Consider the following 24789-nt stretch of genomic DNA (forward strand, 5'->3'; position numbering starts at 1 on the left):
TATTCATCCATTTTACAAATTACCAAAAATACGTGTTACAGTTTATATTTGCTATCCTGTAAACGCTGTACGCCCTTTATAGTTTTACACTTGCTTAATTTAAATTCTTTTCTTGGAAAAAGTTTCAATGAAAATAATATGAAAAAGTTTTTACATAGAGAGTTTTAGTATGTTTGATAGAATATTAGAGGAGAGTAATTTTAAGTAGGCATGGTTGGAAGTTTTAATGATAATTTGGATATGATAGTGTAGATACTTTCGAAACAAAAATAAGTATTGCTTTTCTGATTCAGTAGGTATATATGTCGCCGGTATGTTTCGCAAGCTTTGATACTTTGAAAGATTACATTAACTTTCATTTGACCAATTTAAAGCAAATTTAACTGAACATTGAAAAATGAGGTAACATATAAGTTAGTTATTTTGAGGTCAATTAACAATACCGACTCTAAACTGAACATATTAAAACGTAAAGTAATTTCAGAGAATCTATTTTTGTATGTCTTAATGTCTCATGTCTTATGTAATTCGTGCAGTTTTTAAATAGTGGAAAATTTACTTATAAATAAACGAAAACCTTAAACTAACTCTTATTTGACACAAATTTAGTAATTAATTGTAATATTTTTATGTTCCAGTGGCAGATCGGGAAGAGTCAACTTTCCAAGTCTTCAAGAGAGAAATGTTCTCTACGTGGAAAAGGAGATTGAGGTAAATATTGTTTAGGTTTTGAGTAAACAGATAATAAAAAATATGCTTAATATGATTGAATATGATAATGAATACAGGTTGTTAGTAATTACGCGGATTTGCATAGAATAAAAATACGAATATTTAAATGTCGAGAACACAAACAGTCGTTGTCCATCCATAGGTGCAATGAGTCTTGATAAGAAGTTCCTAGAAACTTCAAACTTGATAAATAGGTTCCTATGAATTAAGAAAGATTTCTATTGGTAGATTTTGATTGATTTTGAGAGTAAAAGGTTAAAAAACCAGTATGTCTGCCCGATAACTCTTGATAGAAAAGTACTAAAGTCTTCAAACCTGTTACGTAGGTTCTTCTTTCCCAAGGAAGAACTTTATTGGCTTTGGTGTGTATAATATGGTGTATATTGTATAAAGTATTATTTTTTACTAATAAAGTAAATAAAACTTTTAACACAAAGAAATCTGAGCTATATAATTTTAAAACTCAACATGAATATGTTTCTGAGAATTATTGTAATCGATTCAAAAGTATTTAAAACTAGCTGACCCGACAGACTTCGTCCTGTCAAAAAGATTTGTAATGTGGCAGTTTTTTTGCCTACGTATTTAAAAAAATTCTCCTGAACAGAACCGTCACCCTGGTGATAGGGCGTTGTGAATAAAAAATAATTAAATAAAACATATATAAGGATTTAAAAGTAAGTAATCGCTTTATTGTTAATCATGTGAATCATAATTATTATTATTATCATTGTAGTGCTTTGTGGTATACGATGTTTTTTGTTTGATTACCTGGCGCATAGATAAACAAATCTGATGGTTTTCCAACACGGGAACAGGCAACATACAATTGACCATGTGAGAAACATGGGTTTTCTAGATTAATAACCACAAACACTTAATGATTGCCCCTGGGACTTGTTTATAGTCATAGCAAAAGCAAGCCGCACTGGAAACTGTAGTCGTTTAAAACTCAAATGGCACATCAGTCGGAATCATTGGATGCGCGGTATGAGAAATCCTCTCCTTTATACTTTTCCTTTGAGTATAGTTGCTTCTATCACATTGTTTAGTAAATTTTTTATCGCTAACCGTGTACCGTTGCAAAGACGCGGTTGGTTGATATTTCGCAACATTATAACCACCGATCCAACCTTTAATTGAAGATTGTGAGGTGGCAATCCTGGCAAATCCAGCGAGTTTAAAAATTCCGGTGGATAGTTGACTACATCATCTTGATTAGTAGCCGAATCAACTGATTTATATATCCTCAATTCGCCTGTAATTTGTTCTTGAATTTTGAAATTTAATTCATTTACATCTATGTTTTTTGCAGCCAGTATAGCTCGTTCGCTCAACCAATCATGGTTTCTGTAATTTTGAAGAAAACATCTGGAAACACCTTCTGAATAAGTTTCATCTTTTGATCGAGTTTAACTGACAAAAACTTTGAGGAAAGTTAATGCAGCCAGTCAACATGTCTATAGGAAATTTGCCATTACCAATGTCAATGAGTTGTTTAGAGAATATGTTTCCAGATTGGTCATTTTGCAACTCGACACGCATATTCTTGCTTAAATGAAGTACTTTGACATGTTTCCACAAATTGGAGGACTTTAGACATGCATTGAGTTCATCAGCTGGCGTTGATCGTGGAATCACTGGCAATGTTTGACGAAAATCTCCTGCTAATAAAATCATTGCACCACCAAATCGGTTATGTATTGCTCCGTAGATCTTTTAAGGTTCTGTCTAAAGCCTCCAAAGATTTTTTATGTGCCATCGTGCATTCATCCCAAACAATCAATTTACATTGCTGCAAAACCTTTGCCATTGCAGAGTTCTTCGAAACGTTTGCAGGTTGGAGTTTCATTGCTGCGATTCCCGACGAAGCGAGTGCAAGTGCAATTTTAATTTGTGAGCGAATTGTTGCTAATATTAATGAAATAAAAAAAAAATCATTTGTTACTTTCATAAGAGTTTCAAATTACATACTTCTGTTGTTCATTTAACAGTGGAAGATTTGTTTGAATTAATTCTTTTCAAAGCGTTGAAATCATACAGTTTTTCTCGATGCAACTCTTGGTTAAAAGCGTCATGCATTGGACGATTGGGCGCGGTCAGGCCTAATTGAATTAATAGTTTGTTTTGACATTATCAAGCACATGTCCTCAATTGAAATCAATGCTTCATTGTAAATTTCTCCACTGATTTGTATATTTGGATTTCCCATTCTATTCCGTATTTTGATACAAAATATCATCACACATATAATCTTTGTACTTGATCCACAAATCAATTGGGTTTGATGGGAAGCATGTAGATATGATTATAGAAAACAATGTTCGTATTTGATGAGCGTGTGATGATATTACAGCATCATTGAGAGTTTGATCCCAATGAGCGTCATTTTCAAGCAATTGCAAACGTTGACAGGCTTCTCTGTAGGATCCACACAATTCACCATCAACAGTTCGTAACTGTTGGAATGATGTTGGGCCCACGTACATTGACTAATAGCAGTCGTAAATAAAAAACATTCATCATTGCTTGGATGTACTGAATAAATCCGGCCAATCGCATCGGTGGAATATACATCTGTATATCCTGGAACTGGTTTTCCTTGTTTCCGTTGTATAAATCTCCTTGAGGATTGATTCCAGGTATAATATTTTTGGCATTTCAGAATATAGCAATGTTTGTGCGAAATCATCGTTTTTTGGCATGTCTCAAAAAAAACTGGTTAATGTAGTATATGGTGGCTGAGCAGCTCTTTGTACTGCGTTCTGTGCTGTAAAATACACTCTTTGTCCATTTTCTAAATGCACAGCTAAGTGAACAACAGAAGGTGAGTCTCTCATGAATAGGAAAAGAAAATATTCGCCAAACTGCTTCATTACTACTGACATAGCGGCCCATTTGGTATTGGGTAACTTCATCATTGGAATTCTCTGCACCAATTCCAATCACAGCAATATCACTCCCTTTGGTTACATATTTGCAAATGTATTTAATAGATTTCACTGAATGGCAAGATTCAACGTTGATGTGTGCTTTGAATGTCTTTGATAAAATGGGTGAATATGAACAATCCAACGATTATCTATTTCAATATCTTATTGATTTAATTTGACAATTGTTGATTTTCAATTGTCTGCTGTCGATCTGCGACGATACCAATGGATAACCGTCATTACCAGTAAATTGTTTCCGATATTAATGTCCGTGGATATCGTTTTGAACATTTACCATCCATCATACACGGTGAATTTTGATTAAGAGTTCCACAGGGACCATGTATCATGTTTTTGATAACTACCTCATGCAATCCAGGATCTACTTGTACATTAGGGATTTCAGCTGATATCACTGCATCAACTTCATTTGGCCTTATCTTTTCAACCAACCAAATCAAAATGTGTGCATGTGGCAATCCTCGTTTCTGCCACTCCACAGAATACATCCAGCAGCGTGTCTCACCAAACACATTATGTTTTAACGATGAAATCCATTAAAGATTTCAATTTTTGTCTAAAGACTCTGGCTGTAATATCATGACGAATCAATGGGTGATTGCCCAGGGAATAACTCCTGCTTGATTTTCTATCCATTGCGGATTGCATGTAAATGTGATGAACAAATCTGCTGTACCATAATGACGAACATACGACATGGCATCCGACCGACATTCTGTGCATTTCCATCAGTATTAATCGCATCTCGAAGGTGAATATACTCTTCAGATCGGAGTTTGGTTTGATTCAACCTGATGAATGTTAATCTCTCCGTTTCAATTTTTAACATACATGTCAACAACATATTTGTGATATAATCGCCGACATTTCAATATGTGATTTTCTTCATTTTCCCGAATCATTAGGCGGTATGAATAATAGTTCATTGAACTGACTTTTTTGTTGGTTTCAGAACCTGTAAATATATTTTGTTTAATAACATTCAAATATAAAATTAAAATATACATAATATAATGACTGAGATATTATCGCCATAGCTAAACTAATATTTTAGTTACCTTTAATGGGATTTATCATTTTTATTGAGAAATCGTAGCCATCTTCACCTTGCCAAAATATAATGGGATATTGCAGTGCATCATATGAGCGGTGTGTTTCCTTTATTACGTTGTAATTGATCATTCCGACGATGTAAAACAATATCACGGGATTCCAAGTTTTCTCCAACTACAACGATAGCAACTTCATCAATAGTTGGTGCATTAAAAAAACGTCTTGTATGTTGACCTGCAGGTAGGTGTTTTATCAGCTCTGATTACAATTTTGTGATTATCGGATGGCATCAGATCCAGGGCAGTTTTAAACAATATAATCAATTGATTGTGTTGATGAAATAAAGTTTGTAATTGTTCTACAATAGACCTCTTTACTAAATTGTTATGTGCACAACGCAGATCAATTTCTTGTGGTGAATTGCCCACAAAATAAATTTGCAGGAATTGTTGTCGCTATCTGACCACTGGTAACAGTGAACCTGCTCTGTGATATATTTGCCCTTGTATCTGTAAATAAAAAAAAAATTTTATGGTGTTGTATAAATTAATGGATTGTCAGTGATCAAACTTAAATAATATTTGATCTTAAAAAGTATAAATTTAGTTTTAACTAATATCTATCAAATATAAAATATAATAAAAGTGTCACTGAAACTGAATCACCATATAATATGATGACTAAGTGATATATAAGTGATTAATAATTTAAAGATTAGTGACACATCTTAACTTTGTGACAGAAAATTTGTTCGCTAAAATAAATTATGAGTAACTGCTATAATACATACCTTGAAAGTTGGCATAAAATTTTCCCGAACTACATTTGTTGTCCCAAATGAAGTCATTTGAAAGAAATTGTTATATTGTTGGATATGTGTCAAAAAGTGTATAGAATCTGTTCCTATTCCTGAAACCAATGAGTACAATGGTTCTGGTGGTGGATCCAATGGTATCCAATTTTACTTTACCATTTGCGCAACACAATCCATTGGCTTCGTTTTTGTATTTTAATGCCTTACAGTGTGAGCAAACCGAGTTCATAGAACCAATAACAACACATTGGTAGTTAATGTAGTCAATTGACACATCGTAACTGAAAGCAATCGTAACAAATAGATTATTAGTTGAATGTCGCGCTCGCGCTTCACGCGTTTTGTAATATCCGAATTCTTTCACGTTCATTTCCGTCGTCACGTTCTTGTGCAGTACGATTAGATCGGTAATTAGCTTGATTTGTAGCATTTTCTGGTTCTTCTACCTAAATTGCTTCGTCTTATAGGAGGCATATCAAATATAAATTATTTTTTCACTAATCACGAACTAAACAAACACTAACTAAGTAAACACTCTGCACAAAACACGATATACGAATTTTGTTTCGTGTATCAGTTGACAAAAGCAAACTCAATAGATTAGGTCACAGATATATTAATGTTTTATTTACTATCTGCATTACACGATCACGCACTGTTTATTTATTATTGGTAACATTTAAATGTAAGCAGATGTTTCAGAAAGTTTGTCGAACTATAGCTGTCAACAGCTGTTTAGTGCCAGTTTAATTTTAATTATGAAACGTACAAACTACAAATTTTTTCCTGAATTCCAAAATATTCCAGATATATTTTCTTAACTTTTTCTTCATAAAAACCTTCCTCGGATTTCAATGAACATTTTACAAAAAGAATTAACCGAATCCGTCCACCCGTTATCGAGTTTAGCGCTTACCAACACATTTCGACATTCATTTTTATTTATAAGATATTATACGCGATCAAAGACCAACCGCTCCAAGTGTTTATGTATGTAAGGAAGAATAAATATAAAAATAAAGAAAATAATTCAATCGTAACGAAATATAATTTAATATACAACATTAAATCTTGGGGGTGGTGAAAGCGATGGCTTCAAAACTGAATTAGTTGAGGGCGTAAATTATTGAAGTGAGTTTCAAATGTAGTGGCTTCGGAAATTTTTTAGTTGATATTGAATAGTGAATCACTGAATAGTGAATACAAGTCGAGTATCTTGTTTGATTTCAGATAATTGTTTGTGTAAATTATGATCACAAATATACACAACTTCAGTTCCTAGATCGATGTGTATGTAAAAAAATACTTAAATTTAAAAAATTAATGTAGTTAATGATATCACTTAATTTAACCTCACCGATCTTCCTGCTGGCTGAAAACTATTCAAAACTGAACAGTTTTCCAAACTATTTGCGAGGAATGTAGGGTTAAGTCCATCGTATATTGCTCAGGAGTTTAAAGTTTACCATAGTTGTGTCTTTGAAAGATTTGCAATATGTTGACAAAGGAGATGAGTTTCTAGCTTGCATAAGTCGCCTAAGGGTGTAATATCTTCATAGTCTAGACTTATATATAAAAACTATTGAATAAGGCGATGGATAGTTTGAAAAATATGATTTTGTTGAAAAAGAATTCTATTTACTGTTAGTTGTGACTTATATTTGACAATTTTTTGTTTGGGAATGGTAACTGATAATTATTCTCTTCAGATTAAAATTTATGAACATGATCTAATTGACTCATAATACATTTTAAATCAATTTTTTATGTAAAACACGATTTTATTTACGTAGGTCTGTTTAATATTACCCAAAAATCTAATTATTACGGTAGATTAAGTTATTACATAGGTAATTACATTCTACAACATCTAATGGTCTTTAATTATCGAATGCGGCAAATGCTTCATTGTGGTAATTTTGAGTATGATTACCTAATAGCGCAGTAATATATCAATTTACATTTTTATTTATTTCATTTTTTACATCTTTCATACACCACTTGGTTGTACAAACTTAAATCATAGAGTGGAGCTTGTAAGAGTCACTTAAACCGGAAGTAAATCCGGCTAAGCCATTTTATAGGCATAATTTAAAAAAATATGGAAATTTGTGCTCGTCTTAGTTTGAAAGGATTATATGATTTTAAAAGGAGCTAAAATGTTAGGACAGGTTGAAGTGATTTAAAACCGTTGATAGAAAAATGTAGATCGTACTTTAAACAGATTTTGTTCCTGCCATCTAACGTTGATTTCTGCACTTAGCACATTCCATACATAATTTCTAATCCTTTAAATATTAAAATTCTGTTATAAATGTCTTCCACATAGATCTATACATGAGAAGATATGAATTTATTTTAATGGCAGTTATTACATATTATTCTTAATGAATTTTCAGAATCAAACTGAAGATCACAAATAGTATTGCAAAATTAACTGACAACGGACAAAGGGCTATTTTAGATTGTTTTTAATCTGGACGAACTAATCAACTCTGCTAAGGAGTAAAAGTCGGAAAAAATGCATTGTTGGTCTCAAACATCTGGATATGCGTAAGAGATTTAAAAAAAAGATGAAATATATCAGCTAGTGGATTGGAATTTATTGACAAAACGTATATTGTTTAATAAATAAATATTCAAATAACATTGTTAACAATAACTATTATGAATAGTTCTGATAAGCCTTGGTACCATCATTGAATGATACAGCAAGGACACACTATTCCAGAGGCATCTCTATGATATTCTTTGTGTGAAGGAAGCGAGGGTGCGGGGTGAAGCTGATGACTACGAAGTGAGTTACAGTCGCTTGGCTCTGGGCAGACAGATCGGCAAAGGCGCCTTTGGACGTGTTTTTCTGGCCAGGGCTGAGGCTATCGCTGGTATTCCAGGCAGCATTGTGGTGGCCGTCAAGAAACTGAAACGTAAGTTAATGTTATCTCTCGCTCTACCCTCCCCTCTATATCACCCTCTTATTTATCTCTAACTCTCCTCTCTTGATAAATATCACTAGATAACACCCTTAACCTGTAACATTATCTAGGTTTCAATCTTTGATAAACCTTCAGATACCAAGATTGTTGGCAATGATTGCGATGACTATATTTAGATAACAATCAGCACCACCTTGAAATGAAACAGCAAGTACACTATTACAAACTTTTGTTTATTCATTATTACGTGCATTATTACAAGAAAGTAAAACGTAATATCATCCCCCGCTCTCCCTCACCCCACTATATTATCCCCTTATCTCTCTAACCCTCCTCTCTTCATAAATATCACTAGATAACACCCTTTACCTTTAACATGATCTGAGTTTCAACCTTTAATAAACCTTCAGATACCAATGTTGGCAATGATTACGATGACTATATTTAGATAACAATTACCACCACCATGGAATGAAACAGCAAGTAAACTATTACAGCCTTTTGTCTATTACGGATTCTATGGGATTTCCTGTGAGAGGTAGACTGATATAGCTATTCTCTACAATACACACATAAATACCGCGGTAATCTATGATACTTTTGAGCAACCTGATGGAGATAAACAAGCACCTTCGGGGAAAATTCAATAATCCCTGACAGATGAAGCACATAGAGATTAAAAGGGTTGATTTTAAGATAATCTATTAATCTTCACACACAGAAAGGGCATGATTGCTCAGTTTCTGTAGGCAATAGCTCATCTGTTTCAGACAAGGCGACTTGTGACGAGGTGGAAGAGTTCCTGGCGGAGATAGCCATGATGAAGAAGGTAGGTCGACATCCACACATAGTCACCATGGTGGGGTGCTGCACCCTCAAGCAACCCTTCTGTATGGTGATGGAGTACGTACCTTGCGGTGATCTGCTAGCCTACCTGCGCCATCTTAGGGACCAGTCCAGACCCGTGCTACAGTCAAGCGCCCTATCTAGGTATGTACTTTTGGATGTGTTACTTACGATTGACTAATGTCTGAAATAATCCTTTTTGAATAAGTTTTCGAAGAACACTGACATATACTATTTTATAGCATCATTGTTTGAAATATTGTGAGACGCTTTGTGTATTCATTATGAGTTCATAAAATAACAACAGATAAGCGTGTCTATTGGTGTATTTAAACTGAGAGAGTGAAGATAATCACAATAACATTCCAAACAACCGAGTCATAGTTTATTTTTGTATTAAAAATATTATGTTTTGAATTAGTAACATTTATGACTGTGGAAGAGAAACTTGGCTAGTGAAGTATCCTGACGAGATAGATGACAGCGTTAGTAACACTCCTTGAAGATTCCACTAAAAATAAGCTGATTTTTAGTAGTTTCAGAAGCCTTATATATAAATGAAATGAAATCTCATCGGACATTTTCTTGCGGCTTACACTAATACTCGATTAATCTATGAGTGTTATAGGTTCGACATCCTTAACGCTCTTGTTGAATTTTGTCTGTCAATTTTATCCTTTGCTGGTAAGTTTCCTAAAAATAACCTAATTATATTGGCGATGGCCAGTGTGTCGTAAATTATCAAGCAAGGTGAATTGCACAGCTTGTACAGTGAGTTTGTTGATGACCACCTCCGCGTAGCTGTAGTGCTGCAGCCTATTTTAATTCCTTCAACAGACATATTTGTTAATACTACGTCTGGACTTGGGTGAGGGTACACTGTTTGATCATACACTATAAATCATATAATGGTATTTTCTCTGAATGAATTTCTTCCCCTTATTATCTATGATGAGAGAACATGTGTAAACAAACATTTACTTGTCATTTGAATTATGCAATTCCTATTTAGCACTTATAAATTTCAAAAGTTATCAAAGAAAACCTTACAGCTTTGGTAAAATGTTAAGTGATATTCAACAGGTGGCTATGAAAATTATAGCCTTCCCAGAACGTGGAATCAAGAAATGCAAGTACTTATTAAACATAGTAACGATATCAATTTTACTTTGAAACTAAATCTTGCATTTACAAATGTACAGGGTGTCCGCAACGTCAGATGCCTCCTACATCACGCCCATCCCCACCACGAGCTGTGTATCTAGCACTCAACCCTCCACACGTTGCAGTAAGTACATCACTTTATGGTACTTAATACTTAATAAAGTACAAGGTCATAAGGTAAAAAGTATGGTATACTTAATTCAAGGACATTTTGGTATTTGGCATGTCAGCCAAGTTAATGTGATGTATATATTGTGGTTCTCGACGTTAACGACTGTTTTGATTTTCAAGAAATAGATTTCCCTATTCTGCTTATAGTTGGTATTTAAATCTCTACCTGGCAGATAGTCAGAGATGTGTGCAAGTTAATTTTTTTGTATTTTAATTTTATTGCTTTTATTATTTTTCACATTTTGACTGATTAATAAATTTGAAATTATAATGGGAAATATAGTACATTGATGTTCCAACCTATAGGTATAAACCTAATAGATATTTATTCCAAGTTTCCACAGCTAAGGCAAACCAATGTAGATCAAAAAAGGTCAAGGTATTTTTAACTACACTAACTAGACTATTGATATTAAAATTTGAAGCCGGTTTGATATAAAAATTATTTCAACGTTATAACGCACTGTGAGTGCATGATTATTTGTACCGAAATCATTAAATACTCATTTCATTACAAACAAGTTCATTATGAATTGTCTTTTACACACGCTTCAACCCAAAAAAATTTGTACGTCTATTAAGGCCTTTTTCATATATTATAGACGAAGAAGAAAAAATGATTGAAAATTTCCTTGGGTGAGCCAAAACGCTGAAGCTAATACTTTTATCACAAACAATATTCATCCATTTATGATCTCATTACGCATACGCATACCAGCAGACCTTGTTATTGTTGAGTTTAAAAACCTTTTCATCAAAGATCAAGTTCATCATCAAAAGGCACACCCTATAAAGTGATTTAAGAAGTGAATGCACTGTGCGATAAAATTTCAGTATTGAAGTATAAAGTTAATGGGAAAGAATTTAGTAGGGGAACCATTTATTCAAGTCTCAGGTTGTTTCTCACAAGCCTCCGTTGTTTGTAGTATCAAAGTTGGGTCTTGAACAGAAGAGGTGTCAAAAGCGTATTGGTTTAGTGGAGGCTGCAGCTCATAAAATATGTGACTACTGAATGTTTATGATAAATGGCGAAATGGTGGCATGTAAACTGACTTGATACGTTAGATAATTTGTATAAGGCATCATTCCTGTTCGTTAAATTCCATTAAGAGGAAGTTGAAATATGCAACTATTGAATTTCGATTGTTCTTTTTGAATGGCAGGAAGTAATTATATACGTATCTAAGTATCACAAGGAGAAGAGGAATGTCAGAAAACTTCACAGATCGAGGAACGGTTGCGGATTTAGAGAAATTTCGCTGTGTACCTCCTCAACTGCATGGGTAAATTTTGAGATAGAGTATAGAGATTTTAGTAAATTACCATGAACAATAATATAAATCACCCAAGTGACTATCTTAAATGCGAATATTTTACTATATAAAGAATTATTAGGGTGTAGAAAGCAACAAGAAATAAAGAGCATGAATTTTTCATTTTGTGATGCTACAAAACCTGGCCTCATGTTAAGACGAAATAAACAACACGTAGCAAAAAATTACTAAAGTACCAAACATTAGAAAGTTAAAATGATACGCAAGGTTGCTTTGATGGGAGGAGTTGATTAATTACAAAAGTACAGCGTCTGAAATCTGCTGCCACAGATCTGTTTCCTGGAATCCTGGCGTCCATGAAGGTCTGAAGAGATAATCAAAGTCGGCAACTAACTCGGTCAAAAGAAACTCTTTACATCGTTTCAACATCAGAGCCATTCACTACAAGAAAGGTGAGGCTGATATACTCAACAGCCATTCAATGTAATCTAGATGAAAAGGAGTTGTTTAATCTGTAAAATTATCGTAATGAGCGTGGACAGTTTATTTATCATCCACGCAAACAGAAAATAATATATTTTCATTTTAATTCAACCGATCAGAAACTAGATTCTAAGATGTATAATTTAGATCACGATACGTATAAAGTATGTTATCATAAGTTAAGCAATTCCATTAAATATTCTTAGTTATCATCCATAGTGAAAGCTTTTTTTTTAAATTCTATAATATTTTATGGATATTGTTAGAAAAGGATGTATACAAAAACGTATAACAAAAATGTATACAATATATAACTAAATATATGAGCTACGAGTATCTATGAACGGCGAGCAAATGCCACTACGCCACACTCTTGCTTAATCTATTTAATTATTTTTCCTGTAATTATTACTTATTATACGAAATTTTAATATTCATTATACTTGAAAAAATATGGTAATAAGCCTAATTTAATATCAATAAAGATTGATTCGCAAAATGTTCTTGCTCCACTGGGGCTAGAATCTGGATCTCTCATTTTCTGGGCGAGAATGCTACCACCACACCACGGAGTTCTTATTTTGTATAATTCAATTCCGAATATTTACAGTAGCATTTAGCCATTGTCGCACGCGTTCAAGCCAATGCAAGAGCTATATACATTTTCTAAAATTATTAATTTAATTTTCTTCATTCATAAATGAATATAAAACATACCACATTTTTAATATTCATTCAATTAGAATAGTAAGAATTTTAAATAAATAATTAAACGCATGAAAGATTAGTTCATGTTTATCATAAAAGTTTGTTCTCATTCTGTAAACTATGAGGTACTGTAATTAATTATGGTATCACCAACAGGGTTCCTTGCAACCTGCGTCAATGATCTAAAACATGAATTAAAATACCGAAGAATCATCTCGTTTGATAAATTTTAAGTTCTTTAGTTCCTCTGAGGAGGAAGTCCTTTGATGTCAGGTCGTTTACATCTATTTTGACGTCACACAAACCTTCTACACACTCCACTTCATTAGGAAGGCGTAACACAAACATGCAAGAGCTTACAGTATATATATATATATATATATATATATATATATATATATATATATATATATATATATATATATACTATTTCACTTATTGAAATGAAAAACGAAGATCACAAGGCTTCTATATATTTCGTGGGATTTATATATATACTAGCGGGCCGGCGCGCTTTGCTGCGCATTTCAATAATTTTTTGCAAAAGTTGCCCGCGGCTTCGCACGCAATTTCCCGTTGAAAACAGTACACTATATTCACTTATTCTTTTTCTATCACATTCTAAACATTGCTGAGATAATTGATAGTCGTTCCATCGTGAGCCTCTTGGGCGTATTATGAAGGTATGTACCATATTCCTGCCTCTATCTAGCTGTTACCCACGGCTTCGCACGCAAATCTTAAGAACCGAAGTCCTTATATTACTTAGTAATTTTTTTTTTTTACTATAATAAATTTTAGATTAAATTAGTTATATCTCCGATGCCACGATTGAGCTTGCTTTGTTGTCTCGATCGAGAGAATATGTACACACGGAGTTTTGAGAACCATACTTCTGTCAAAAAAAACAACTAAGGTTGATTTTATAACATTCTTTATATTTGTAGCCAACGTAAGATAGTAATTATGATATCTGCATTACTCTTCTGATCAAGCATGAGCATGGTTTATATTAAATAAATATTGCAGTTAAAGGTGAATTTTTACGTCAAATTTGAATTGTATTATCTGGATAGTAAAGTCTATGTTTAACAGTGACTGCAAAAAACAGTTTAAACAAAATTTGTCGTTTCTCTTAAGCTTACTCTATGCTTTAAAACTATAAGTGTAATATATGTTTACAAAGAACAGCTGATTAATAATTTGAAAAGACGTTAACATATGTTTGCTGCAATGCATTTCTTATGGGTATTTCTGTAACCAGTGGGGCGGAATCCTGAATCGGGAAAGGGATGGGCATAGCTTATAAACCTTCTCCGTGGAAAAATACATATACGTACAAATTTTCATCATGATCGGTCCAATAGTTCACGATTCCATAAAGGACAAACATACAAACATTCATTTTTATATATATAGATATATATATATATATATATATATATATATATATATATAGATTCACATTTAACATTAATTCAGTGAGTACTACTAACTTAAAACTTTAGCTGTAACATTACTGCACGAAAAGCACATCTACTTACACAGAACATTCCATTGCCTTGTTGTAATCCTGAAAATCGTGCTTTTAATACCCATGTCCAATTGCAGGCCTAATTAAATCAGCATAAATTTATAAGGTAAATTTTATAAAGTGCATAATTTAAGTAACATATTAACATGAAAGGAATATGTTGTTATTCACCAATAAAAATGAATCTTTATCTTCAGAGAAAAACAATATTTGGCCAAACCTCTTTTAGCTGCAAAAAAAAATATGATACAGAATGTAAGTATAGGGACCTAAAATCAATTTGCATTTATAAGCACCAAGCCTGGTTTTTCTTGCAATTGATAGGGAATGTTTCCTAAGAGAAATTTATTGTCAGCATCACTGGTTTAATTTTAAATGGGTTAACAAAAGGTAAAATATAAAACGATAATTATTTCTCAAAAATTCTTATTAGCTTAATACATTTAAGAGTGACCTTCAGACAATCATCAATAATAAATATATCTCACTCAGAAAATTAGACAAAGTGATGAAATTTTCGGTATATCGTCCAAAATGATATGACGGAGAGTACTGATAGGAAGTGACCCTGGCCATTTGATTTCATTTGTTTGCCAGAACACATGTGGATCGTTTGGTATATTAGCTGAAACGTTTTCTGACATGATATAAATCATTTTGAACAATTTAAAATTATTTTAAAAACTCTCTGAACGTAACTGTATGATTACAAATAATAAACAATAAACTTATTCTGATATTTAGGAATACAAATTTGTAGATTGGTAACTTTTTAGATTACTGTAGATTGTTCCTTTTTAATTAAATAATGTATGAAAAGAAAAATTCTACAGCTTGTAATAAAACTTTGTGTATGCCATAAGATTTTAATCACTTATTCTTTGACACAAAAACTAAATATTAAATTACGAGGGTTACTGTACAAAATTAAAACAAATCTTACGTAATTATAATGATAATAATGTTTTGATAATTTTAGTACAATGATTCCGAATCTTGTATTGTGACAGTATCTAATAAGTACGTAAAATACTAGTAAGTTCTTCATGTTTACCAAGTTTGAGGTCGAACTTCTGTTGTGCAGGCAACGTGAGCAGTTTAATTCTAGACAGCACGAATCTAGAATGTGAACTAGACCCCAGGGAACTGCACAGCTTCGCCACACAGATCGCCAGAGGCATGGAATACCTGGAGAGCAAACAGATAACACACAGGTAACGTGAGCAGTTTAATTCTAGACAGTACGAATCTAGAGTGTGAACTACACCCCAGGGAAACTGCACAGCTTCGCCACACAGATCGCTAGAGGCATGGAATACCTGGAGAGCAAAACAGATAACACACAGGTAACGTGAGCAGTTTAATTCTAGATAGTACGAATCTAGAGTGTGAACTACACCCCAGGGAACTGCACAGCTTCGCCACACAGATCGCTAGAGGCATGGAATACCTGGAGAGCAAACAGATAACACACAGGTAACGTGAGCAGTTTAATTCTAGACAGCACGAATCTAGAGTGTGAACTTGACCCCAGGGAACTGCACAGCTTCGCCACACAGATCGCTAGAGGCATGGAATACCTGGAGAGCAAACAGATAACACACAGGTAACGTGAGCAGTTTAATTCTAGACAGTACGAATCTAGAGTGTGAACTAGACCCCAGGGAACTGCACAGCTTCGCCACACAGATCGCCAGAGGCATGGAATACCTGGAGAGCAAACAGATAACACACAGGTAACGTGAGCAGTTTAATTCTAGACAGTACGAATCTAGAGTGTGAACTACACCCCAGGGAACTGCACAGCTTCGCCACACAGATCGCTAGAGGCATGGAATACCTGGAGAGCAAACAGATAACACACAGGTAACGTGAGCAGTTTAATTCTAGACAGCACGAATCTAGAATGTGAACTAGACCCCAGGGAACTGCACAGCTTCGCCACACAGATCGCTAGAGGCATGGAATACCTGGAGAGCAAACAGATAACACACAGGTAACGTGAGCAGTTTAATTCTAGACAGCACGAATCTAGAGTGTGAACTTGACCCCAGGGAACTGCACAGCTTCGCCACACAGATCGCTAGAGGCATGGAATACCTGGAGAGCAAACAGATAACACACAGGTAACGTGAGCAGTTTAATTCTAGACAGTACGAATCTAGAGTGTGAACTAGACCCCAGGGAACTGCACAGCTTCGCCACACAGATCGCCAGAGGCATGGAATACCTGGAGAGCAAAACAGATAACACACAGGTAACGTGAGCAGTTTAATTCTAGACAGTACGAATCTAGAGTGTGAACTACACCCCAGGGAACTGCACAGCTTCGCCACACAGATCGCTAGAGGCATGGAATACCTGGAGAGCAAACAGATAACACACAGGTAACGTGAGCAGTTTAATTCTAGACAGCACGAATTTAGAATTTCAAATTGGAATCTTGTTCGAAGCCATGGTTACCTAATAGTATATAATAAATAGAAACACAATAAATACTAGACTCAAGCACAAGAATTATATTAATTTTATGAAACATTGAAGCATGATTTTCATATCAGTACTATATTTGAGATTTAATACGCCTATTTAAATTTCTCTTGTTTGATATACTACTTTGAAGGTTTTAAATTGATATATAAGTGACTATCCTTCATTATTTAGGTATACTTTCTTTTTTTATCAATGAACTGTGAAGATGTTGAGAAAAAACAATTAGGGGTTCAACCATAGTTTTTATTGTTTTTCTGTGACTTATTTGTACTGTACAGAGATTTAGCTCTGCGAGGAGTTGACGAATTAAAAGAATTAATGTAAGGCTTCTCAACTTCGACTTTCGTCACAACAATTATTGTCTTACTATGATGACATGGTATTCCACAGAGACTTGGCTGCCAGAAACATCCTGATAGACGAGAAGAGGTCCTTGAAGATCTCCGACTTCGGACTGTCGAGGACCGGGATCTACGTAAACACCAAGAGACGCAAGGTGCCGCTGCGGTGGTTGTCGGTGGAGGCGATGAGAGACAGCCTCTACTCTAGCAAGAGCGATGTCTGGGCCTTCGGGGTCGTCCTCTGGGAAATCGGCACCTTGGGTAATATTCTACAGTGTCTTAAAATTAAATTATGTTGAGCGGTAATTATAGTAGCATATTGCCATTTCGTCAGCTACTGATCTTGTATACCTAATGTCAGCTTTGCCGGTAAAGTATTTATTGTTTGTCATAAATTATAAGATTTTTAATTCGTTCTTTGGCATCAAAATAACCTTAGACTAAACCAGTTTTCAGAACTTTTAAGTAATTTAAACATTTAAATCTAAATATATAGTTGTGATGGGTTTTTCTAGTAACTGATATCTGATCTGAGTTCTGTTAAAATTAATGTATCATTTTAAAAAATTTAAAAATTAAAATAAGTAGGCATTCAATTTTTAGCTGAAATGAGACATTATGTACCTTTTGCTCCACAATCATAATAATCTCTTTGTTTAGTCACATCAGTCATCTAACAAGTTCTCAAAAGAAGGTAAAGCTCTGTGACTTATGATTATTTTTTAGAAGCAAGATAATGTTTTGTAAACTATATTACTAGTTAAATGGCTCGTACTTCTAAAGTTGAAAAGTGAGATAATAAATGGACAACACGACTATAGACTCCCCCTGGCGAGGGCATGTCTACACGTGTCGGCTGGTGCTCTTTTAGCTTCATTATTATCATTGACCTAAGTCGAGTGTCTTTTTCAAAAATGAGTGTGTGTGACCTGCGTAGTATTCAAAAATGAGTGACAGTGACCTTTATAGTTACTCAATAAATATATTGCCTCATGAAGAAAACCGCATATTAACATCTTGCTTTTAATTCTTGCTATATTTTCCAGGAGGATTTCCCTACCCCACAGTGTCTGACCATGAGCTGTTACAGTATCTTGTCTCAGGCAAACGTCTGGAGCAACCTGAAAACTTTTCCGATGAACTGTAAGTGTCCACTTTAGTATCTACGTACCACAGTGTATTTTAATTAGGTTAAGGGGTCTCTACAGGTTTAGTTATCTGGTGCCGGAGTCTGCAAGGCTGCACTTAATGCAGGCTTTCGTGTTCTTTGTATTTTACTATTGTTATCCTGCTTATGGCAACAGTATCTCGAAGGGGGACCAGGAGCGAATCCAGAAGATTCAAAATTCCGCAATTCGTTTTGCTTTCAAATTGAAACGCTTTGATCATGTTTCTCCTTATCGAGATGCCGTTGGCCTATTGCCGATGGAAACTGTGTGCAGGATACAGACCTGTATTTTAATTCACAAGGTTCTGTCTGACGGAGAGCCACAGTACTTAAGTGGGATTCTCTCATCCCGGGAGGAGGTTTCAAAATACAGAACCCGTCATGTCACGCACTTGCTACACTTTCCAAAAGTGAACCTGGAATTGGGTAGGAGGAGCTTCTCTTACTTCGGCTCAAAATTGTACAACGACCTACCCGAAACCTCAAACGAGTAAAACTAGATTCATTTAAAAAAAAGAAAGGATTTTTATAAAAATAGTCATGTAGTTTAAGTAAGTTCATTATTTAGTTACTGTTAAGTTTAGTGTGTACTTGTTAAATATTGTTTGTTGCATCTATTTTAAATATTGATAATGATTTACCAAAGTTATTCTGAAAAACAGTCTCGTACTGAGAAACGCTTGGAAATAAAAGGCATTTTTATTTATTTATTTAATAACACGTAATAAACATGTCTCAGAGTTCCTTAATATTACCATGATTAAAATAAAATATTCCGTATTAAAATTGTGATCCCTTTGTGTTAAACACAAAACCAACAGTTTTCACCAGAACGGGGAACTTCAATTGTTACAACGTGTTACCAAAAACAACGTGTGAAGTTTATCATGTCATTAAATAACGTTAGTTTAATTTAGTATTTAAACTAAACTGTTCCGCTGTGGTCCAGGTACACACTAATGGAGATCTGCTGGAGTCTCAGCGTAGACGAACGTCCAACCTTCAAGGAAATCCTGTTCCAGCTGGACTCCAGCGTGTACGTCGAGTTCCGGCCTGGTCACCAGTTCCCGCCAACTCAACAAACCTCTTCATCTACTATTTCTACTGTCACCACTCTTGTATAAATGTGATATTTTCATCTCATAACTGTTTATATTAAAATCTTGTTGTTATTTTTTATACAATGTGTTATTTAATGCTTCCTTAAACCAAGCTTTTCAAATATGTCGGCTAGGAAGAGGAACTAGGTGTTTGAGATGGACGTGAAGTCAACTACAGGGTGTTGCAGGTCCTTCATTTTTGGGTGTAATGGTCATATCTAGAAACTAAAGGACTTTTTATTCCTCTAACCTCCTAATTTGACTCCAGGAAACGAAATAAATTAAAGCATATTTTGAATTATATTCAACTTCAAAATACCCCAACATGGTCCAATTGAGGATTGAGTATGCTGTTCAAGGAAATGTTCTTGTCTATAGTAATAAATTAAGATTGTGTAATCAGTTTTGAAACTTAATTCCTACAATAAGGATCGGGATTCAGGTTGTAGCGAGTATTAGATATGTATCGCAGATGTAATAGCAGATAAAGGACAGATCCGGCCAACTTAAGCGAAATTGGCTCAGCTAGTTTTCTCGATCCTTTCTCGTACAGTTAGTTCCCTAACGATGCTCAGGAGCGAGATTTGCCCGGAAACGTTGGGTGCTGGCTCAATCAGAGCGGTAGATATTACGTGATCTGGAGGGGAATCAGAAGGGGAGGATTTTTCTTCAGCTTTGCAGAATCCTACTACCATATTGTAGTGGGCTTTAGTTAGTAAGGATGATGTACGTTTTACTTTGAAGGTAGTACGAAAGCTGCGATGGAGCTTTTATAGCTAGAAACTAATTTGGGGGTTGTGAAAGATATACTGTACTACAGTTTTTAAACTTATATCATCTGTTGTTTCAAAAGTTTTAAAATAGATGACAATGAGACTACCACTTCACCTGTTTATAAGTGTCTCTGATGTTGAAACCAAGGTTGTTTTGAGCTTTTTCGTTGCTGACTTTCTTTGGATCCCTCAGACGAACATAACTCCAGATTCCAGGAGTCAAGGTTGCCAAAGCGTCAGATAACAGACGCTGCAATAAAAGGAAGGTAAATTGGGGCTAAAATCACATTCAAAAAGTTTTAAAATAAATATTAAATCATATAATATTAAATATTATTTAGTGATTGGTAAATATTAAATTAAAATTAATTATTTACCGATTTATATGCGAGGTTTGTTGAAAAGTTAAAATACTAAAATTGTATTACATTAATTCTGTTGAATAATCTGAAGAATCTATAGTTCGGAAATGTTGGCCGATTACGACAGCTAATACGTTACAGATAAATAATATTTTAGTTTCCTTTAATTTACTCAATAAAATTACTTTAATGAACAATTCTAGATTAAACGAGTATTGTAAGAAGTTTTCATATTTTTAACATTTCCCTGGTGCGAATACTTGAACACTTTACATTCAGTGAAGGTATACTTTGATTCGTATAATTCATTATAATTATTCATATAATTCATTAGGGTAAGTGTGAAGAATAATGTTTATTTTCAATAGCAAAACGTGGATGTACAACATAGAAATATTGCCCCGCGCCGCGTGAACAGTTGTTCCATTTTTTCTGATCTACAACTTCGTTATTTCTCATTTGCACCATGTCAAACCTTATATTGTTTTGTTCTGTTGGACGACTCCAATAAGTTAATAACGCAAAACTCGTATTTTGCCGCTCCGGCTGTTACTTTCACAATTACCATAAATATATTTTGAGCAATTACAGGTATCACTCGTAAAAAGTTTTAATTTAGGAATAATAAATTCAATGTCTCATAATATATATCTTATTAGACTCTTAAGAACGTTTTAGCATGATCAAGCGAAATTACGCAACCACGTTTCCTGTCCCTCTGCTCTAGGGTATATTTTAAACGATTGCAATTACACTCTCCACATTTTAAGCACATTAGTCTAAATCAGTCCATTATATTCTATGTGTGCTTCATAGGATATAATTCATAAAAACACATTCGTTTAGTAAGGCCAATTAAATTGAAAATAACTCACAATATAGCTTATAACAGAAGAATATGACACATAATTATGGCCAATTTGACACATTGAATCCTTAATAAAGTATAATTAAAAATATGAGGAGTGCCGAAACAAGTACAACAATATCAGCCTTTTGCGATCTTACAGCACGTAACTCTCGTACGTCGCTGTCATTGTACACTCACGGGTCGTCATACGAGTAATCTATGACGTCAAACGTAGTATTAACCTTCAAGCTTAGCGTCAATCACTTCGATTATTACCCAGTGAGTATTATTCCCATTCGATAAAAAAATAATACTTCCCTAATCACTGAATATTTTCGTTCCAAACGATAGTTATCCAACCACTAAAGGTCCACCGAGAAAAATTATTCCTACGCCAGAATCCTTCGGTGGGGGAAACAACAAACATTACCACGAAATATTATTAGGCTGGGACATTTATTACTACAAAATTCTGTAAAGGACAGGAACAACTTTGCTAAAAGGTTTTTAACATAATAAAAGAAATAGTACTTTATTTTTATCATATACTGTATTTAATTATGTAAACTATTTACTGATTAAAAACTGGGAGTGCCGAAGGCCGAGCGGTCTAAGACGTCAGACATTGAATATGAGTTAGAGATAGCTCAGGTTCAAATCCTGTCTGTGAATTTAACACTTCTTATCAACATTATTGACCTTTATTAACCTTGTACTGTAGTTAAAATCCTGTCTGCGACTGTTAAACTTGTTATTAGAATCATTGACCTTGTATTGTATCAACTAACTCTTCCACTTATTCTGTTTGATAAGATCCTCGCTCAGGCCATGAGGACGGACAGAATAAGGCTTAAAAGAGGATCGGCCTCTCCGAAAAGTAGTAAACACAAAACTAAATTTGTATATACATTTAGTTATATAGAGTTAAACTACGTTATTTATTTGAAAGTAAATTAATACTGAATTATAAATCAAAATTGTAAAATACTTATGAAAGTATTCATGTCTATAATCGTAATTAGAATTGTATGAATAAGTTTAAAACATATTATTATAACTACCACTGCGAGGGCTGGAGTTCAGGTTGGCAAAATTATTAGTCAAAGGCAGATTATAGACCGCACCGGCCAATCGACGTTGGTTCACCAAATCTTCTCTGCCCTGTATTATACATTACTGTGGGTTCCTCAGCAATTGACGTGAGCAGGAAAACTTGCCTAATATTGCGTAATTATGGAAGTAGAAGGGAGTTTCCCGGTTAACTGTCCGTCACCAGTTCAATTTCATCTATAACTCAGCTTCGGATTCCAGACTCTGTAAAAGAAGAAGGTTAACTGGAGTTAAACTCATCATGCAAATTAAAAGTATTATATAACTTCAATTGTTTTTTATATTACTTACAATTGTACGTGTATGTTTTTACTACGGAACTAGTTTGAGTAAAAATATATCCTTAAAAGAAATTTTTGGCAATTTCCTTAAAAAAAAAACAACAATTTTGTATAGGTTTACTTTGTAATATACATGCATATATCTATCACAAAGTTAACATTTCTTATTTAAAAAACTTTCCGAATTTATAATATTTTGGCCTTAACATATTCATAAAGCAGAATTTACAAATAGAGCGAACACATACCATTCCATTCATACTACATTCCTTGCGTTCCTTCCATTTTAAAAACTCGTTAATCGTTGCACTGGCGTATCGGGCTGATATGGTATAAATTAATTAATTTAATAGTCAAAAAGTTTGATCTTTATTGTCATTATAAGACTAGACAATACCAGACATACCAACTGTTATTCTCGCTTAGTGGATTGTTAGACCATATTACGTACAAGCTTCTGCCTTATAGTTCTGCATTCGAAGTTATTTTCCATTTTTATGTATATCTCACCGATATCTCGTAATTAAGTAATGCATCTGTTAGTAGATTTCAATACTGTGAAACTTGGGTATAATAATAGTAGTAATAGCTTAGTTCCTCACACGTGAAAATAGTTTAAGCTAAATTTGTTTACACCTAGCTTATGGATTAATACGATCTTTGTTTAAACTTCAATGGTGACTATGTATGATGTTTATTTTAATTCTAACGGCAATTTCGATATAGCAGTTAACAACAGTGGATGGCTAGATATACAATGAACATAACAATTTAGACTAAAGTAATCATTTAACATATAACACTAACAACTAAATATATGCTTACAGTAATGATCAATAATCAATAATAAGAGACAGCTAGTTTTAATACACACAGATAACAAGGCCAACATTCGTGCAACAATAAGGCTTTATATAGACAAGAGACGTGGCTGTTACATAGGGAGGAAAGCCATGACATTCATCGTAAATATTTATAATTTATCTTGGAATTAGCGATCCCCCCGGCTTCGCAAGGGTGCTATGCTGATACTAAATACACTACAGAAAAACTGTGAACGTTGTATATAAAAACATAGCGGCCCGCCCCGGCTTCGCACGGGTGCAATGCTGATACTAAATACACTACAGAAAAACTGTGAACGTTGTATATAAAAACATAGCGGCCCGCCCCGGCTTCGCACGGGTGCAATACTGATACTAAATACACTACAGAAAAACTGTGAACGTTGTATATAAAAAACATAGCGGCCCGCCCCGGCTTCGCACGGGTGCAATACTGATACTAAATACACTACAGTAAAACTGTGAACGTTGTATATAAAAACATAGCGGCCCGCCCCGGCTTCGCACGGGTGCAATGCTGATACTAAATACACTACAGAAAAACTGTGAACGTTGTATATAAAAACATAGCGGCCCGCTCCGACTTCGCACGGGTGCATGCTGATACTAAATACACTACAGAAAAAACTGTGAACGTTGTATATAAAAACATAGCGGCCCGTCCCGGCTTCGCACGGGTGCATGCTGATACTAAATACACTACAGAAAAACTGTGAACTTTGTATATAAAAACATAGCGGCCCGTCCCGGCTTCGCACGGGTGCAATGCTGATACTAAATACACTACAGAAAAACTG

The 24789-nt window shown here is 34.3% G+C and overlaps 1 protein-coding gene across 1 annotated transcript; it reads left to right on the forward strand.

The window, feature by feature from the left end:
• Positions 1–629: 629 nt before the first annotated feature.
• LOC124365313 (tyrosine-protein kinase receptor Tie-1-like) lies at positions 630–19795 on the forward strand. The gene is made up of 8 exons (XM_046821284.1): positions 630–711; positions 8315–8480; positions 9260–9479; positions 10538–10623; positions 15754–15883; positions 17553–17764; positions 18550–18646; positions 19621–19795. Exons 3-8 carry the CDS (start codon positions 9307–9309, stop codon positions 19793–19795), a joined length of 873 nt encoding a protein of 290 aa, XP_046677240.1. The 5' UTR covers positions 630–711; positions 8315–8480; positions 9260–9306.
• Positions 19796–24789: the final 4994 nt, after the last annotated feature.

Source organism: Homalodisca vitripennis, chromosome 6 (assembly GCF_021130785.1).
Source record: "Homalodisca vitripennis isolate AUS2020 chromosome 6, UT_GWSS_2.1, whole genome shotgun sequence".
NCBI classification, from domain to species: Eukaryota; Metazoa; Arthropoda; class Insecta; order Hemiptera; family Cicadellidae; genus Homalodisca; species Homalodisca vitripennis.

Bases quoted from the DNA above. Each gene is read 5' to 3' on its own strand.
- LOC124365313 (XM_046821284.1), top strand. From the start codon at position 9,307: ATGATGAAGAAGGTAGGTCGACATCCACACATAGTCACCATGGTGGGG. The intron at 17,765-18,549 runs GTAATATTCTAC...TATATTTTCCAG, and splicing joins CTGGGAAATCGGCACCTTGG to GAGGATTTCCCTACCCCACA. The intron at 18,647-19,620 runs GTAAGTGTCCAC...GCTGTGGTCCAG, and splicing joins GAAAACTTTTCCGATGAACT to GTACACACTAATGGAGATCT.